Raw genomic sequence first — 15,138 nt, 5'->3', positions numbered from 1 at the left:
TGACTGTTTTGGCCCCCATCTCTCTCTCTCTCTCTCTCCCTCAGATATAACAGTTTGTGCCCATGACCACATCAGTTGGCATCTGATTGGAATGAGCTCTGGGCCAGAACTGTTCTCCATTCATTTCAACGGCCAGGTCCTGGAGCAGAGCCGTCATAAGATCTCAGCCATCACTCTCGTCAGTGCTACGTCCACAACTGCAAACATGACCGTGAGCCTAGAGGGAAAGTGGATCATATCTTCGCTCATCCCAAAACATTTTCAAGGCAAGAAATTCTTTCAACAGTCTTGCTTACAAATGTAGGATCCTTTCGTCCTCGGCACTAAATCCCTCATTTTCCTTTGCTCTTGCAAGCCACCCACACTCCAGACATACATTCCTTAGTCCTTGAGAACAGAATATAGATACTTTGCTCTTAGACTTATAGCTCGTTAGTTGGGGATGGAGGAAGTAGAGAAATTGACAAAGACTTTTTAAAGTGATGCAAAAGCTGAAGAGGTCTCTACTTCCTTAAAAGGAGAAAGGAGGAAGGAAACAAAAACATACATAGAGATATTCTTTCTTGGGCTATTTAATATGCAGCTAAAGGAAAAGAACTAGGTGTTGGAACTGGTCAAACTTCTGTAAATTTATAGAAGCACCAAGTTACAGAAAGTGTAAAAGTTTTAACATGAAAAAATTGTCTTTCATAACAAGATGAGCACAGAGCCTGACCCAAAGAGGAACTCAGTGGATGTGTGTTGAATAGAAAAAACACAGTATCTAACCAGCTGAGGGGTAAGCTTTAAAGAACATCAGTGAATTCTAGTGGGGGAAAAAATCAGCCTAGGTTGTTATATGGTATCAGGTAAACAAAATAACTAACGGTCTATTACACACTGTTGCTTTAAAACAGTTAGGAGGAGGGTTCCTGTAAATATAAGTAAATATCACTATAGGAAATCATTGTGTTACCAAAATAATGTATATAAAAGCAAGAAATAGGGCCTCCCTGGTGGCCCAGTGGTTGAGAGTCCGCCTGCCGATGCAGGGGACACGGGTTCGTGCCCCGGTCCGGGAGGCCCCCACATGCCACGGAGCAGCTGGGCCCGTGAGCCATGGCCGCTGAGCCTATGTGTCCAGAGCCTGTGCTCCGCAACAGGAGAGGCCACAACAGTGAGAGGCCCGTGTACTGCAAAAATAAATAAATAAATAATAAAAAAGCAAGAAATATAAAAAAGAGACACTTTATGGGATCATTTCATTTTTTGTTCACACTAAGCAGTCAAAATTATATTTGAAGTAATGAAATTGTCACAATATCCCTGGAAGATAGAGCCCCAAATACTAATGAAACAACAGCAAAACTAACATTATTGAAGTTAAGTCTTTCTGTATTATCTTATTTAGTTTTTAAGAGCAATTTCATACAGTGCATACTAGTAATATCTTCATTTTATAAATAAAAGGAAGAGGTTATAGGAAATATGAGAAACCGACATGACCTAAGTCATAAGGTTTTAAGGATCTGGAAATTTCAAGAAATTTTCCTCCCTGTTAAGAAACAAAGGATAGCTTTCCAAGTTATTCCCCTAATTCATCCTCTCTTTCCCTTGTTTTTTTATTCTTGCTCCTTCTGCAGTGTATTAAAAGAGCTTCAAACCAAAATGTTCAAAAGTTGCCTGAGCGTTACTTTCACTGTTATTATTGAAAACTTCCACAAATTTATTTTAAAGATGTACATTTTATCAGCCTTAATTTCTTCTCTCAAATTCTTTCATTGTCTTTATGTCCTAACTCAGCTGGGATGCAGGCTTACATAGACATTAAAAACTGTGCAAAGAAAACCAGGAATCCTAAGAAACTAACTCGAGACCAGAGGCGGCACGTTAAGAGATGGGAATACTTCATTGCTGCAGAGGAAGTCATTTGGGACTATGCACCTATAATACCAGCAAACATGGACAAGTGAGTTTGAGGGGTTCTTCCTACCGTGCAGATTCCAGACATTTTCCATAGGGTCCTAGATGCATGGGGTGAAAGGTCATGAGTTGACAGCATTCATGGTAATACATGTATTGGATCTCATTCAGGTTTTCTTTTCCAAAACAATCTGAGATTACTCCAAACTCACCAAGAGAACTCAGAAAAATAAGAATAATAGTAGTAGTAACAACAGCAATAATAATAGCAGCTACCACTTCTTGAATGCTTCCTTTTGCCAAGCACTGTGTTAAACCTTTCTAAGAGCTTTGCTTTAATGCCACAAGTTAGAAACAGCTTTTATTTATTTCGTAAATTAGGAAATGGGAGAGTGGGATTAAGAAAACTGGAAATTCAAATAGCTCTTAAACACTTGAAAAATACTCAAGCTCACTCACAGTAAGAGAAATATGTAACTTAAACTTCTCTCAAATACTATTTTTCACCTATGAGACTCACAAGTTTAGATGACATAATGTATTGGCAAGGCTGCGGGAAACAAGCTCTATCATGTATTGCTGGTGGAAGAGCGAATTGGAAAAGCCATTCTAGAGGATAATTTGGCAATGTGTATTAAAATTATAAATGCATATATTTTTTGATCCAGCAATCTCACTCTGGGAATTTACTATATAGATACACTTGCTTACAGGTGAAATGGTATGTGTACAGGATGTTCACTGCTGCACTGTTGTAGCAAAAGATTGGAAACAACCCATTATGTCCATCAATAGGAAATCAATAAGTTATGGTACATCCATACAATGGAATACTATGCATCTGTTTTAAAGAGGATGCAAAAATTCTCTCTGTACTACTAATATAAAAAGTTCTCCAAGAGATATTTTTAAATTAAAAAGTCAAGGGAGCAAGAAGGTAGAATAGCAGATTCCCCCACTTGTATTCCCCCACAGCAACGATAATTTGGCAGCCATCCACAAACAGAAGTGCCTTTGTGAGAGCTTTGGGATCAAAGTAGGAACTTGCAAAATCCCAGTGGAAGTCAAGACCAAGGAGGACTGTTTTGAGAAGGCAAGTCCATGCTCAGATGGTTGGTTCACTAACTGTAATTCAGTTACAAACCTGGAAATAGCCTCCTCCCCTTATGGACTCAGCTACAGCCCCACTTAACCTTGGTCCTGCCACTAGCACCATTTGATAAGGAACCCAGGAGGAGTCACGCCTGTCCATGACCCTGGAGGCTGACCTGCAGACCTCAGTTTGACTGTGGATCTTGAAGCAGCCCTGTAACTAATTCAATCCTTCTCCCAGCCATGATCCAGGAGTAGTCTTGCCTGCCCAGGAACCTGTTGGGGGTCACATCCACTCATGCCCCTGGTGGCTGGCCTGCAGACCTTGGTCCCATTACAGATCTTGAAATGGCCCTGTTACCTAGTTCCATACCTCAAAACTGCAGTTGAGGAGCAGGTCTGCCAACTCAGGGACTCACCAAGTGACACACTGGGAGCCCTCCAAAGGGCCAGATGGGAGCCACTCCCATCTACACACTTGATAACAGGCCTACCATTTGCAAACCCAATTGTGGACCTTGAAGTAGACTGTTATCCCAGTGCCAGCTCTACTGACCAAGGTCCTGAAGGCAGTTCCATTTTCCCAGGGACCAGACAGGGTCTATGCCCACCTGAGCCCCTGGTAAAAGGCCTTCCAACCACAGATGCTGCTGCAGGCCCAGCAGCAACCACATGATCTGGTTCCAACCTCACTCAACTGTGATCCCAGAGGCAATTCCATCAGCCTGCAGACCTGACAAGAGGTTTTTACCTGCCAAAACCTGTCTGTAAAGATTGGAAGGGGGTGTTTGCTCCTTCAAATGCACAAACACTAACACAAAGCTACACAAATCACAAAGAATCAGGCAATATGACACCACCAAAGGAAACTAATAAAGCTCCAGTAACCAGCGTGAAAGAAATAGAGATCTACAAATTGCCTGACAAAGAATTAAAAATAATCATCTTAAAGAAGCTCAATGAGGTACAAGATAACACAGATAGGTAATCAAATGAAATCAGGAAAACAATAAATGAACAAAATAAGAAATTTAATAAAGAAAGAGAAACCATAAAAAAATAACCAAACAGAAATCCTAGAGCTGAAGAATACAATAACAGAACTGAAAATATTCAATAGAGAGCTTCAATAGCAGACTTATCACTTTAGCTTTAAGGACACCTATAGATTAATGGATACGTGTATATGTATGGCTGAGTCGATTTGCTGTGCACCTGAAGCTATCGCAATATTGTTAATCAGCTATACTCCAACATAAAATAAAAAGTTATAAAAAAAAAGTGAAGGGATAAAAAAGACAAGGTCACTATATAATGATAGAGGGGTCAATTAATCAAGATACTATAAAATTATAAATATATATGCACCCAAGTTTAGAAAACCTAAATATATGAAGCAAATATTAACGGAACTACAGAGAAAAATAGACAGCAATACAATAATAGTAGGGGACTTTAATACCACACTTTAATCAATGGATAAATGATCCAGACATAAAATCAATAAGGAAGCAGTGGAATTGAATAACACTGTAGAACAAGTGTACCTAACAGACATATAAAGAACATTACATCCAAATAAAGAACATTCCATTGAACAACAGCAGAATACATATTCTTCTCAAGTGCACATGGAATATTCTCTAGGATTCTTTATAACATATTAGTCCACAAAACAAGTTTTAACAATTTCAGAATATTAAAATAATATCAAGTATCTTTTCTCACCATAATGGTATGAAACTACAAATCAGTAACAGAAGAAAACTGAAAAATTCACAAATATGTGGATTAAATAATAGTCTCCTGAACAACCAATGAATCAAAGAAGAAATCAAATAGGAAATCAAAATATATCTTGAGACAAATGAAAACAGAAATACAACATACTAAAATTTATAGAATACAGCAAAAGTGGTTGTAAGAGGGAAGTCTATAGTAATAAATGCCTACATTCAAAACAGAAGAAAGAGAGCCTCATGCACCAGAGAGCAGACAGCAGAAGCAAGAACTACAATCCTACAGCCTGTGGAACAAAAACCACATTCACAGAAAGATAGACAAAATGAAAAGGCAGAGGACTACGTACCAGATGAAGGAACAAGATAAAACCCCAGAAAAACAACCAAATGAAGATAGGCAACCTTCCAGAAAAAGAATTCAGAATAATGATAGTGAAGATGATCCAGTACCTCAGAAAAAGAATGGAGGCAAAGATCGAGAAGGTGCAAGAAGTGTTTAACAAAGACCTAGAAGAATTAAAGAACATACACCTAGAAGAATTAAAGAACAAACAAACAGAGATGAACAATACAATAACTGAAATGAAAAATACACTAGAAGGAATCATTAGTAGAATAACTGAGGCAGAAGAACAGATAAGTGATCTGGAAGACAGAATGGTGGAATTCACTGCTGTGGAAAAGAATAAAGAAAAAAGAATGAAAAGAAATGAAGACAGCCTAAGAGACTTCTGGGTCAACATTAAACATAATCAAAAGAAACCTGGAGTAGCAATACTCACATCAGATAAAATAGACTTTAAAATAAAGAATGTTACGAGAGACGAGGAAGGATACTACATAATGATCATGGGATCAATCCAAGAAGAAGATATAACAATTATAAATATATATGCAACCAACATAGGAGTACTTCAATACATAAGGCAAATGCTAATAGCTATAAAAGAGGAAACCGAGAGTAACACACTAATATTGGGGGACTTTAACACCTCAATTACACCAATGGAGAGATCATCCAGACCGAAAATTAATAAGGAAACACGACCTTTAAATGACACAACAGACCAGATAGATTTAATTAATATTTATAGGACATTCTATCTGAAAACAGCAGATTACACTTTCTTCTCAAGTGCACATGGAACAATGTCTAGGATAGATCACATCTTGGGTCACAAATCAAGCCTTGGTAAATTTAAGAAAACTGAAATCATATCAAGCATCTTTTCCGACCACAATGCTATGAGATTAGAAATAAATTACAGGGAAAAAAACATAAAAAACACAAACACATGGAGGCTAAACAAACGTTACTAAATAACCAAGACATCACTGAAGAAATCAAAGAGGAAATCAAAAAATACCTAGAGAAAAATGACAATGAAAACATGATGATCCAAAACCTGTGGGATGCAGCAAAAGCATTTCTAAGAAGGAAGTTTATAGCAATACAGTCCTACCTCAAGAAACAAGAAAAATCTCAAATAAACAATCTAACCTTACACCTAAAGGAACTAGAGAAAGAAGGACAAACAAAACCCAAAGTTAGTAGAAGGAAAGAAATCATAAATATCTGAGAGAAATAAATGAAATAGAAACAAAGAGGACAACAGCAAAGGTCAATAAAACTAGAAGCTGGTTCTTTGAGAAGATAAACAAAATTGATAAATGTTAAGTCAGATGCATCCAGAAAAAGAGGGAGAGGAATCAAATCAATAAAATTAGAAATAAAAAAGAAGTTAAAAGTACACCACAGAAATAGAAAGCATCATATGAGACTACTACAAGCAGCTCTACACCAATAAAATGGACAGCCTGGAAGAAATGGACGAATTCTTAGAAAAGTATAACCTTCCAAGACTGAACCAGGAAAAAATAGAAAATATGAACAGACCAATCATAAATAATGAACTTGAAACTGTGATTAAATCTCTTCATCCAGATCCAGATGGCTTCACAGGTGAATCGTATGAAATATTTAGAGAAGAGCTAACACCCATCCTTCTCAAACTCTTCCAAAACATGGTAGAGGAAGGAACACTCCCAAACTCATTCTACGAGGCCACCATCACCCTGATACCAAAACCAGACAAAGATTCTACAAAAAAAGAAAATTACAGACCAATATCACTGAAGAACATAGATGCAGAAATCCTCAACAAAATACCACTAAACAGAATCCAAGAACACACAAAAAGGATCATACACAATGATCAAGTGGGATTTATCCCAGGGATGCAAGGTTCTTCAATATATGCAAATCAATCAATATGATACACATATTAACAAACTGAAGAATAAAAACCATATGATAATCTCAATAGAGGCAGAAAAAGCTTTTGACAAAATTCAACACCCATTTATGAAAAAAACTCTCCAGAAAGTGGGCATAGAGGGAACCTACCTCAACATAATAAAGGCCATATATGACAAACCCACAGTAAACATCATTCTCAATGGTGAAAAACTGAAAGCATTTCCTCTAAGATTAGGAATAGGACAAGGATGTCCACGCTCGCCACTATTATTCAACATAGTTTTGGAAGTCCTAGCCATGGCCATCAGGAAGAAAATGAAATAAAGGAATACAAATTGGAAAAGAAGATGTAAAACTGTCACTGTTTGCAGATGACATCATACTATACATAGATAATCCTAAAGAGGCCACCAGAAAACTACTAGAGCTAATCAATGAATTTAGTAAAGTTGCATGATACAAAAAGAATGCACAGAAATCTCTTGCATTCCTATACACTAACAACGAAAGATCAGAAAGAGAAATTGAGGAAATAATCCCATTCACCATTGCAACAAAAAGAATAAAATACCTAGGCATATACCTACCTAAGGATGTAAAAGACCTGTACTCAGAAAACTATAAAACACTGATGAAAGGAATCAAAGATAACACAAACAGATGGAGAGATATACCACGTTCATGGATGGGAAGAATCAGTATTGTAAAACTGACTATGCTACCCAAAGCAATCTACAGATTCAATTCAATCCCTATCAAATTACCAATGGCATTTTTTTACAGAACTAGAACAAAAAGCCTTAAAATTTGTATGGAGACACAAAAGAGCCCGAATAGCCAAAGCACTATTGAGGGGAAAAAACAGAGCTGGAGGAATCACACTCCCTGACTTCAGACTATACTACAAAGCTACAGTAATCAAGACAATATGGTACTGGCATAAAACCAGAAATATAGATCAACGGAACAGGATAGAAGGCCCAGAGATAAACCCACACACCTCTGGTCAACTAATCTATGACAAAGGAGGCAAGGATATAGAATTGAGAAAAGACAATCTCTTCAATAAGTGGTGTTGGGAAAAATGCGCAGCTCATGTAAAAGAACGAAATTAGAACACTCCCTGACACCGTACACAAAAATACACTCAAAATGGATTAGAGACCTAAATGTAAGACCGGACACTATAAAACTCTTAGAAGAAAACATAAGAAGAACACACTTTGACATAAATCACAGTAAGATCTTTTTTGACCCACCTCCTAGAGTAATGGAAATAAAAACAAAAATAAACAAATGGAACTTAAAATGAAATAAACAAATGAAACTTAAAAGCTTTTGCACAGCAAAGGAAACTACAAACAAGATGAAAAGACAACCCTCAGAATGGGAGAAAATATTTGCAAATGAATCAGCGGACAAATGATTAATCTCCAAAATATATAAATAGCTCGTGTAGCTCAATATTAAAAAAAAACCCACTTCAAAAATGGGTAAAAGACCTAAATAGACATTTCACCAAGGAAGACATACAGATGGCCAAGAGGCACATGAAAAGCTGCTCAACATCACTAATTATTAGAGAAATGCAAATCAAAACTACAATGAGGTATCCCCTCACACCAGTTAGAATGGGCATCATCAGAAAATCTACAAACAACAAATGCTGGAGAGGGTGTGGAGAAAAGGGTGCCCTCTTGCACTGTTGGTGGGAATGTAAATTGATACAGCCACTATGGAGAACAGTATGGAGGTTCCTTAAAAAACTAAAAATAGAATTACCATAAGACCCAGCAATCCCTCTCCTGGGCATATACCCAGAGAAAACCATAATTCAAGCAGACGCATGCACCCCAATGTTCATTGCAGCACTATTTACAATAGCCAGGTCATGGAAGCAACCTAAATACCCATTGACAGATGAATGAATAAAGAAGATGTGGTACATATATACAATGGAGTATACTCAAGCCATAAAAAGGAATGAAATTGGGTCATTTGTAGAGACGTGGATGGACTTAGAGACTGTCATACAGAATGAAGTAAGTCAGAAGGAGAAAAGCAAATATCGTATATTAATACATATATGTGCAATCTAGAAAAATGGTGCAGATGAACCGGTTTGCAAGGCAGAAATAGAGACACAGATGTAGAGAACAAACATTTGGACACCACGGCAGGGAAGTAGTGGTGGGTGGTGGTGGTGGTGGGATTAATCGGGAGATTGGGATTTACATATATACACTAATACATATAAAATAGATAAATAATAAGAACCTGCTCTATAAAAAATAAATAAAATAAAATTCAACATAAAGAAATAAATTTTTAAAAAGCACCTTGTATTTAGTTCACATTCAATAATTACTAAATTTTATTTTATAATCTGAAAAGAGAAAAATAAAAACACTTAAAAAATCAGGAAAGAAAGAAAGAAGGAGAAAGGGAGGGAGGGATGGAGGGTGGGAGAGGGAGAAAGAAAGAAGAAAGAAAGAAGAAAGAAAGAAAGAAAAAGAAAGAGAAAGAGAGGGAGGGAGGAAGGAAGGGAGGGAGAAGGAAAGAAAGGAGAAAGAAACAAACAAACAAATGAAAGAAAGAAAGAGAAAAGAAGGAAGGAAGGAAGGAAGAAAGAAAGAAAGAAAGAGAAAGAAAGAAAGAAAGAAAGAAAGAAAGAAAGAAAGAAAGAAAGAGAAAAGAAGGAAGGAAGGAAGGAAGAAAGAAAGAAAGAGAAAGAAAGAAAGAAAGAAAGAAAGAAAGAAAGAAAGAAAGAAAGAAAGAAAAAGAAAGAAAAGGAAGGAAGGGAGGGAGGAAGGAAGGAAGGGAGGAAGGAAGGGAGGAAGGAAGGGAGGAAGGAAGAAAGAAAGAAAGAAAGAAAGAAAAAAGGAAGGAAGGGAGGAAGGAAGGGAGGAAGGAAAGAAGGAAGGGAGGAAGGAAGGAAGGGAGAAGGAAAGAAAGAAGAAAGGAAGAGAGAAAGAGAGAAAGAAAGAAAGAAAGAAAGAAAGAAAGGGAGAAAGAAAGAATCTTAACTTTATACCTCAAGTAACTAGCAAACTAAGCCCAAAGTTAGCCGAAAGAAGTAAATAAAAATTAGTGAAAAAATAAATGGTGTATAGAAAGACAACAGAAAAGATAAACATAACCAAGAGTTAGTCTTTTGAAATGATAAACAATATTGACAAACCTTTAGCTAAGCAATGAAGAGAGACGACTCAAATAAATAAGATTATAACTAAAAGAGGAGACATTACAGCTGATACCACAGAAGTGCAAAGGATCATAAGAGACTACTATGAACAATTATATGCCAACAAATTGGATAAGTAGAAGAAAGGAAAAAGGTCCTAGAAACATATCCTACCACGACTGAAACAAAAAGAAATAGAAAATCTGAACAGATGAGTAACAAGTAAGAAGATTGAATCAGTAATCCAAAACCTCCAAACAAAGAAGCCCAGGACCAGATGGCTTCACAGGTATATTGTACACTAATCCTCAAACTCTTCCCAAATATTAAAGAGTAGGGAACACTTCCAAACTTATTTTACAAGCCTAGCGTTATTCTCATACCAAAGCTGGATAAGAACAATACAAGAAAAAAATTACAGGCCAATATCCCTAATGAACATAGATGCCAAAAACATTATCAAAATATTAGTAAACTGAATCCAACAGCACATTAAAATTATCATAAATGATGATCGAGTGAGATTTATTCCTGTGATTCAAGGATGGTTCAACATATGCAAATCAATAAATTAAAAGTACCACATTAAACATGAATAATAAAAATATCGTTATCTCAATAGATGCAAAAAAAAGGCATTTAACAAAATTCAACATCCTTTCATTATAAAAACTCTCAACAAGTTAGGTATAGAAGGAATGTGCTTCAACACAATAAAGGCCATATATGGCAAACCCAAAGCTAACATCATACTCAGTGGTGAAAATCTGAGAGCTTTTCCTCTAAGATCAGGAACAAGACAAGGATGCCCATTCTTGTCACTTTTATTCAGCATAGTACTGGAAATTCTAGCCAAAGCAATCAGGCAAGGAAAAAAAATAGGCATCCTAATCAGAAAGGAAGAAGTAAAATTGTCTCTATTTGCAGATAATGTGATTTTATATATAGAAAAACACTTGAGACTCTACCAAAAATCTATTAGAATAAAGAAATTCAGTAGTTGCAGGATAGAAAATGAACATAATGAAAATCAGTTGAATTTATATACACTAACAATGAACAATCCAAACAGAAATTAAGAAAATACTTCCATTTCCAATAGAATTTTTTTAAAAGAATAAAATACTTAGGAAATTTAACCAAGGTGGTGAAAGATCTACACACTGAAAACTATAAGACAGCAATGAAAGAAACTGAAGAAGATACAATCAAATACAAAGATGTCCTGTGTTTATGGGTTAGAAGAATTAACTTTGTTAAAATGCCCACATTACCCAAAGTGATCTACAGATTCAATGCAACCCCTATTAAATTCCAATGGCATTTTTCAAAGAAATAGAAAAAAAAAACAATTCTAAAATTCAGATGAAACCACAGAAGACCTTAAATATCCAAAGCAATCTTGAGCAAGAAGAGCAAAGCTTGAGGCATCAAACTTCCTGATTTCAAACTATATTACAAAGCTATAGTAATTGAACAATATAATAATGGCATAAAAACAGACACATATACCAAATAAACAGAAGTAAGGGCCCAGAAATAAACCCATGCATATATGGTCAACTAATCTTTGACAAAGGCACTAAGAATACACAATGAGGAAAGGACAGTCTCTTCAGTAAATGATGGTGGAAAAACTGGATATCCATATGCACAAATATAAAATTAGACCCTTAACTTAGAACACAGACAAAAATTAACTCAAAATAAATTAAAAACTTAAATGTAATACCTGAAACCATAAAACCACTAGAAGAAAACATAACAGAAAATCTCTTTGACATTGGTCTTGGCAATGATTTTTTTGGGTATGACACCAAAAGCATAAGTAACAAAAGCATAAACAAGTGGGGCTACATCAAGCTGAAAAACTTCTGCACAGCTAAAGAAACAATCAACAAAATAAAAATATAACCTACAGAATGGGTGAAAATATTTGCAAACCATATATCTGATAAGAGGTTAATATCCAAAATATAAAAGGAACTCATGTAACTCAATGGCAAAACAAACAAACAAACAAAAATAGCCTGATTTAAAAAATGGGCAAAGGATCTAAACTGACATCTTTCTAAAGAAAATGTACAGGGACTTCCCTGGTGGTGCAGTGGTTAAGAATCTGCCTGCCAATGCAGGAGACACGGGTTCAATCCCTGGTCTGGGAAGATCCCACATGCCACGGAGCAACTGAGCCCGTGCATCACAACTACTGAGCCTGCGCATCTAGAGCCTGTGCTCTGCAACAAGAGAAGCCACTGAAATGAGAAGCCTGTGCACCGCAACGAAAGAGTAGCCCCCGCTTGCCACAACTAGGGAAAGCCTGCACACAGCAATGAAGACCCAATACAGCCAATAAATAAATAAATAATTTTTAAGAATTAAAAAATAAAAATTGTCAACTGTGGTAAAAAAAAGAAAACATACAAATGGCCAATAGGCATATGAAAAGGTGTTCAGCATCACTAATCATGAGGGAAATGCAAATCATATCCATAATGAGATATCACCTCATACCTATGGGGATAACTAGGATGAAAAAGAGGTAACAACTATTGATGAGGGTGCGGAGAAAATGGAATCCTTGTACACTGTTGGTGAGAATGTAAATTGGTGCAGCCTTTATGGAAAACAGTAAGGAGCTTCCTCGAAAAATTAAAAATAGAACTACCACTTCTGGGTATATATCCAGAGGAAATGAAGTCAGTATATCAAAGAGATATTTGCACTCCTGTGTTCATTGCAGTGTTATTCATGATAGCCTACATATGGAAACAACCTGAGTGTCTACCAATGGATAAATGAATTTTTAGAAATATGGTTTATATATACAATGGAATATCATTCAGCCCTAAAAAAGAAGGAAATCCTGCCATTTGTAACAACATGGATAAACCTGCAGGACATTAGGCTAAGTGAAATATTCCAGACACAGAATTACAAATATTGCATGATTTCACTTATATGTGGAATCTAAAAAAGTCGAACTCATAGAAGCAGAGAGTATAATGGTGGTTGCCAGGGGTTGGGAGGTGAGGGGAATGCAGAGATGTTGATCAAAGTATACAAACCTTCAGTTTCAAACTAAATAAGTTCTGGAGACCTGTTATAGTTAGTAACACTATAGTTAATAACACTGTATTGTACACTTGAAATTTGTTAAGACAGTATATCTTAAGCATCCTCAAAATTTTTAAAAATTAGTAACTAGGTGAGGTGATGGAAGTGGTAATTAGCTTGACTGTGGTAGTCTCATATATTCATATATAAATTATTATGTTGTACACCTTAAATACATACATTTGTCAATTACACCTCAGTAAAGCTGGAAAAATGCAAAAAAAACTTCAAGGTATAGTATAGAATATATAAATAGCTGCCTTTTGTGAAAGGAGTGAAAGGATAAGAATATTTATATTTGCAAGTCATATTTGCATAAAGACGCTCTGGAATTATACACATGAAATTAATACAAGTGAATATTTAGAAAACGCAGGAAGGGTTAGGGAAGTGGGGTTGAGATAAGAATCCAGAACTTTCTAGCAGTAGTCAGTGATTTTCATTGTGTAAAATAAACGCATAAAATGGAACTCTGCTTTTACAAACTAAGGCTATAAAAAGGACCAAGGGGGAAAGTGGTTCATGTTGCTTCCCCCAAATCATTTATTGCAGTAGCTACAGAAGATGGGTGAAGGCATTTGGCTCTCAGATGGCACCAGGATTGGGTGGATGGTAGAAGAGATAGCCCAACAGCACAGAACTTATGTTTAATAAAGACAGCAGAAGCTTCCTAGAGTGGGAATGTGCTTTTAGAGACTGAGAAATACCTGGAAAGCCAATAAGGATATCATAAGTTAAGTGATAAGAAATACTTAAGAAAAATTCATAGTGTTTCTCATCCTTTCATCCAGGTAGACCTTTCAGAGATAGTGAAGGTCCACTCTAGAAACCATAGTGACAGGAAGATCTAAGTAGCTGGTTCTAACCATGACTAAGACTTTATCAATGGTGGAGGAGACAGATCAGAGGTTTCCAGTTTTCCAACCAGAGAGAAGGTATCAGGACTTTGCAAACCACATTAAGGTTTGTTTGTTTGTTTTCCTTAAGGAAACTAGCATTTTAGCTCATTCAATAGCAGAACTTCTAAGCATAAGGGTTTCCCTATCATACTGGGGTCTCTACTTGAGAAAATGATTTAATCTTTTAAATTTTATTTCACTTTAAGAAAGTACAGATCTCTGCATTTGGATAATTTCTCAAACCAAATTGGAAAACATTATAAGAAGGTTGTCTACAAACAGTACCAAGATGCATCCTTCACCAAACTCCTGGAGAATCCCAATATCAAAGAAGATGGGATCTTGGGCCCTATTATCAGAGCCCAGGTCAGAGACACACTTAAAGTAAGTAACAGAAATATAGAACCATGGAAGAAATTAAATAGTGAAAACAAGATTATAAGTACTGGTTATTTTTTTAATGTGTTCATATAATTTTTAATTGAAATACAGCTTTAATTTTTATTTAGTATTTGCACTTATTGTAGCCTATCTCATAATACAAACAATCTGAGACAGTTTATCAAATTATAAAGGAATAAAACAAGGAGCCAATGTAATTGGGGTGAAGGATAATGTGGGGACAAAGAAAATAAAGCCAAGGATAAGTATAATGAAACACATACCACATGCTCCTGTAATGTTGTCAACAAATTTTGTCCTAAGCTTTCTAGCAGCCAAAGTAAAAAGGGAACTAGGTCAGGGTAGGAGTCACAGTAGTCATAAAAAAAGCAGTTTCCCCTGCTACTGAGACTTAAGAGGAATTTCTCCCATGGATCCTTAAGAAAGAGGATGCTGTGTGATGTAGTAGATGGAATCCTTGATAAATTCCTACTGGTACAATAAATTTATAAAAGAAATTTATAAATTTAAAAGTTACAAAGCTTTTCAAAATAATGTTTC

General features: G+C 36.0%; 1 protein-coding gene across 6 annotated transcripts in view; it reads left to right on the top strand.

Annotated features, from left to right (window-relative positions):
- F5 (coagulation factor V) overlaps window positions 1–15,138 on the top strand; it is an 87,846-nt gene that overhangs the window by 39,761 nt on the left and 32,947 nt on the right. For 5 of the 6 annotated variants that reach the window (XR_003002911.1, XM_024742433.1, XM_024742435.1 and 2 more), the window contains 2 exons: window positions 1,783–1,948; window positions 14,403–14,580. Coding sequence is in view for 5 of the 6 variants with exons in the window: in XM_024742433.1 (XP_024598201.1) it covers window positions 1,783–1,948; window positions 14,403–14,580 (344 nt within the window). In the remaining variant the exon portion in view is untranslated. Of the gene's footprint in view, window positions 1–29; window positions 267–1,782; window positions 1,949–14,402; window positions 14,581–15,138 lie in introns of those variants that run through there. The other variant, XM_024742437.1, reaches the window with a different exon arrangement.

The sequence above is a fragment of the Neophocaena asiaeorientalis genome, unplaced genomic scaffold, assembly GCF_003031525.2.
Source record: "Neophocaena asiaeorientalis asiaeorientalis breed wild unplaced genomic scaffold, Neophocaena_asiaeorientalis_V1.1 scaffold99, whole genome shotgun sequence".
Classification (NCBI taxonomy): domain Eukaryota; kingdom Metazoa; phylum Chordata; class Mammalia; order Artiodactyla; family Phocoenidae; genus Neophocaena; species Neophocaena asiaeorientalis.
Note: the sequence above shows the minus strand (reverse complement) of the source record. Positions and strands in the feature narration are given on the sequence as shown.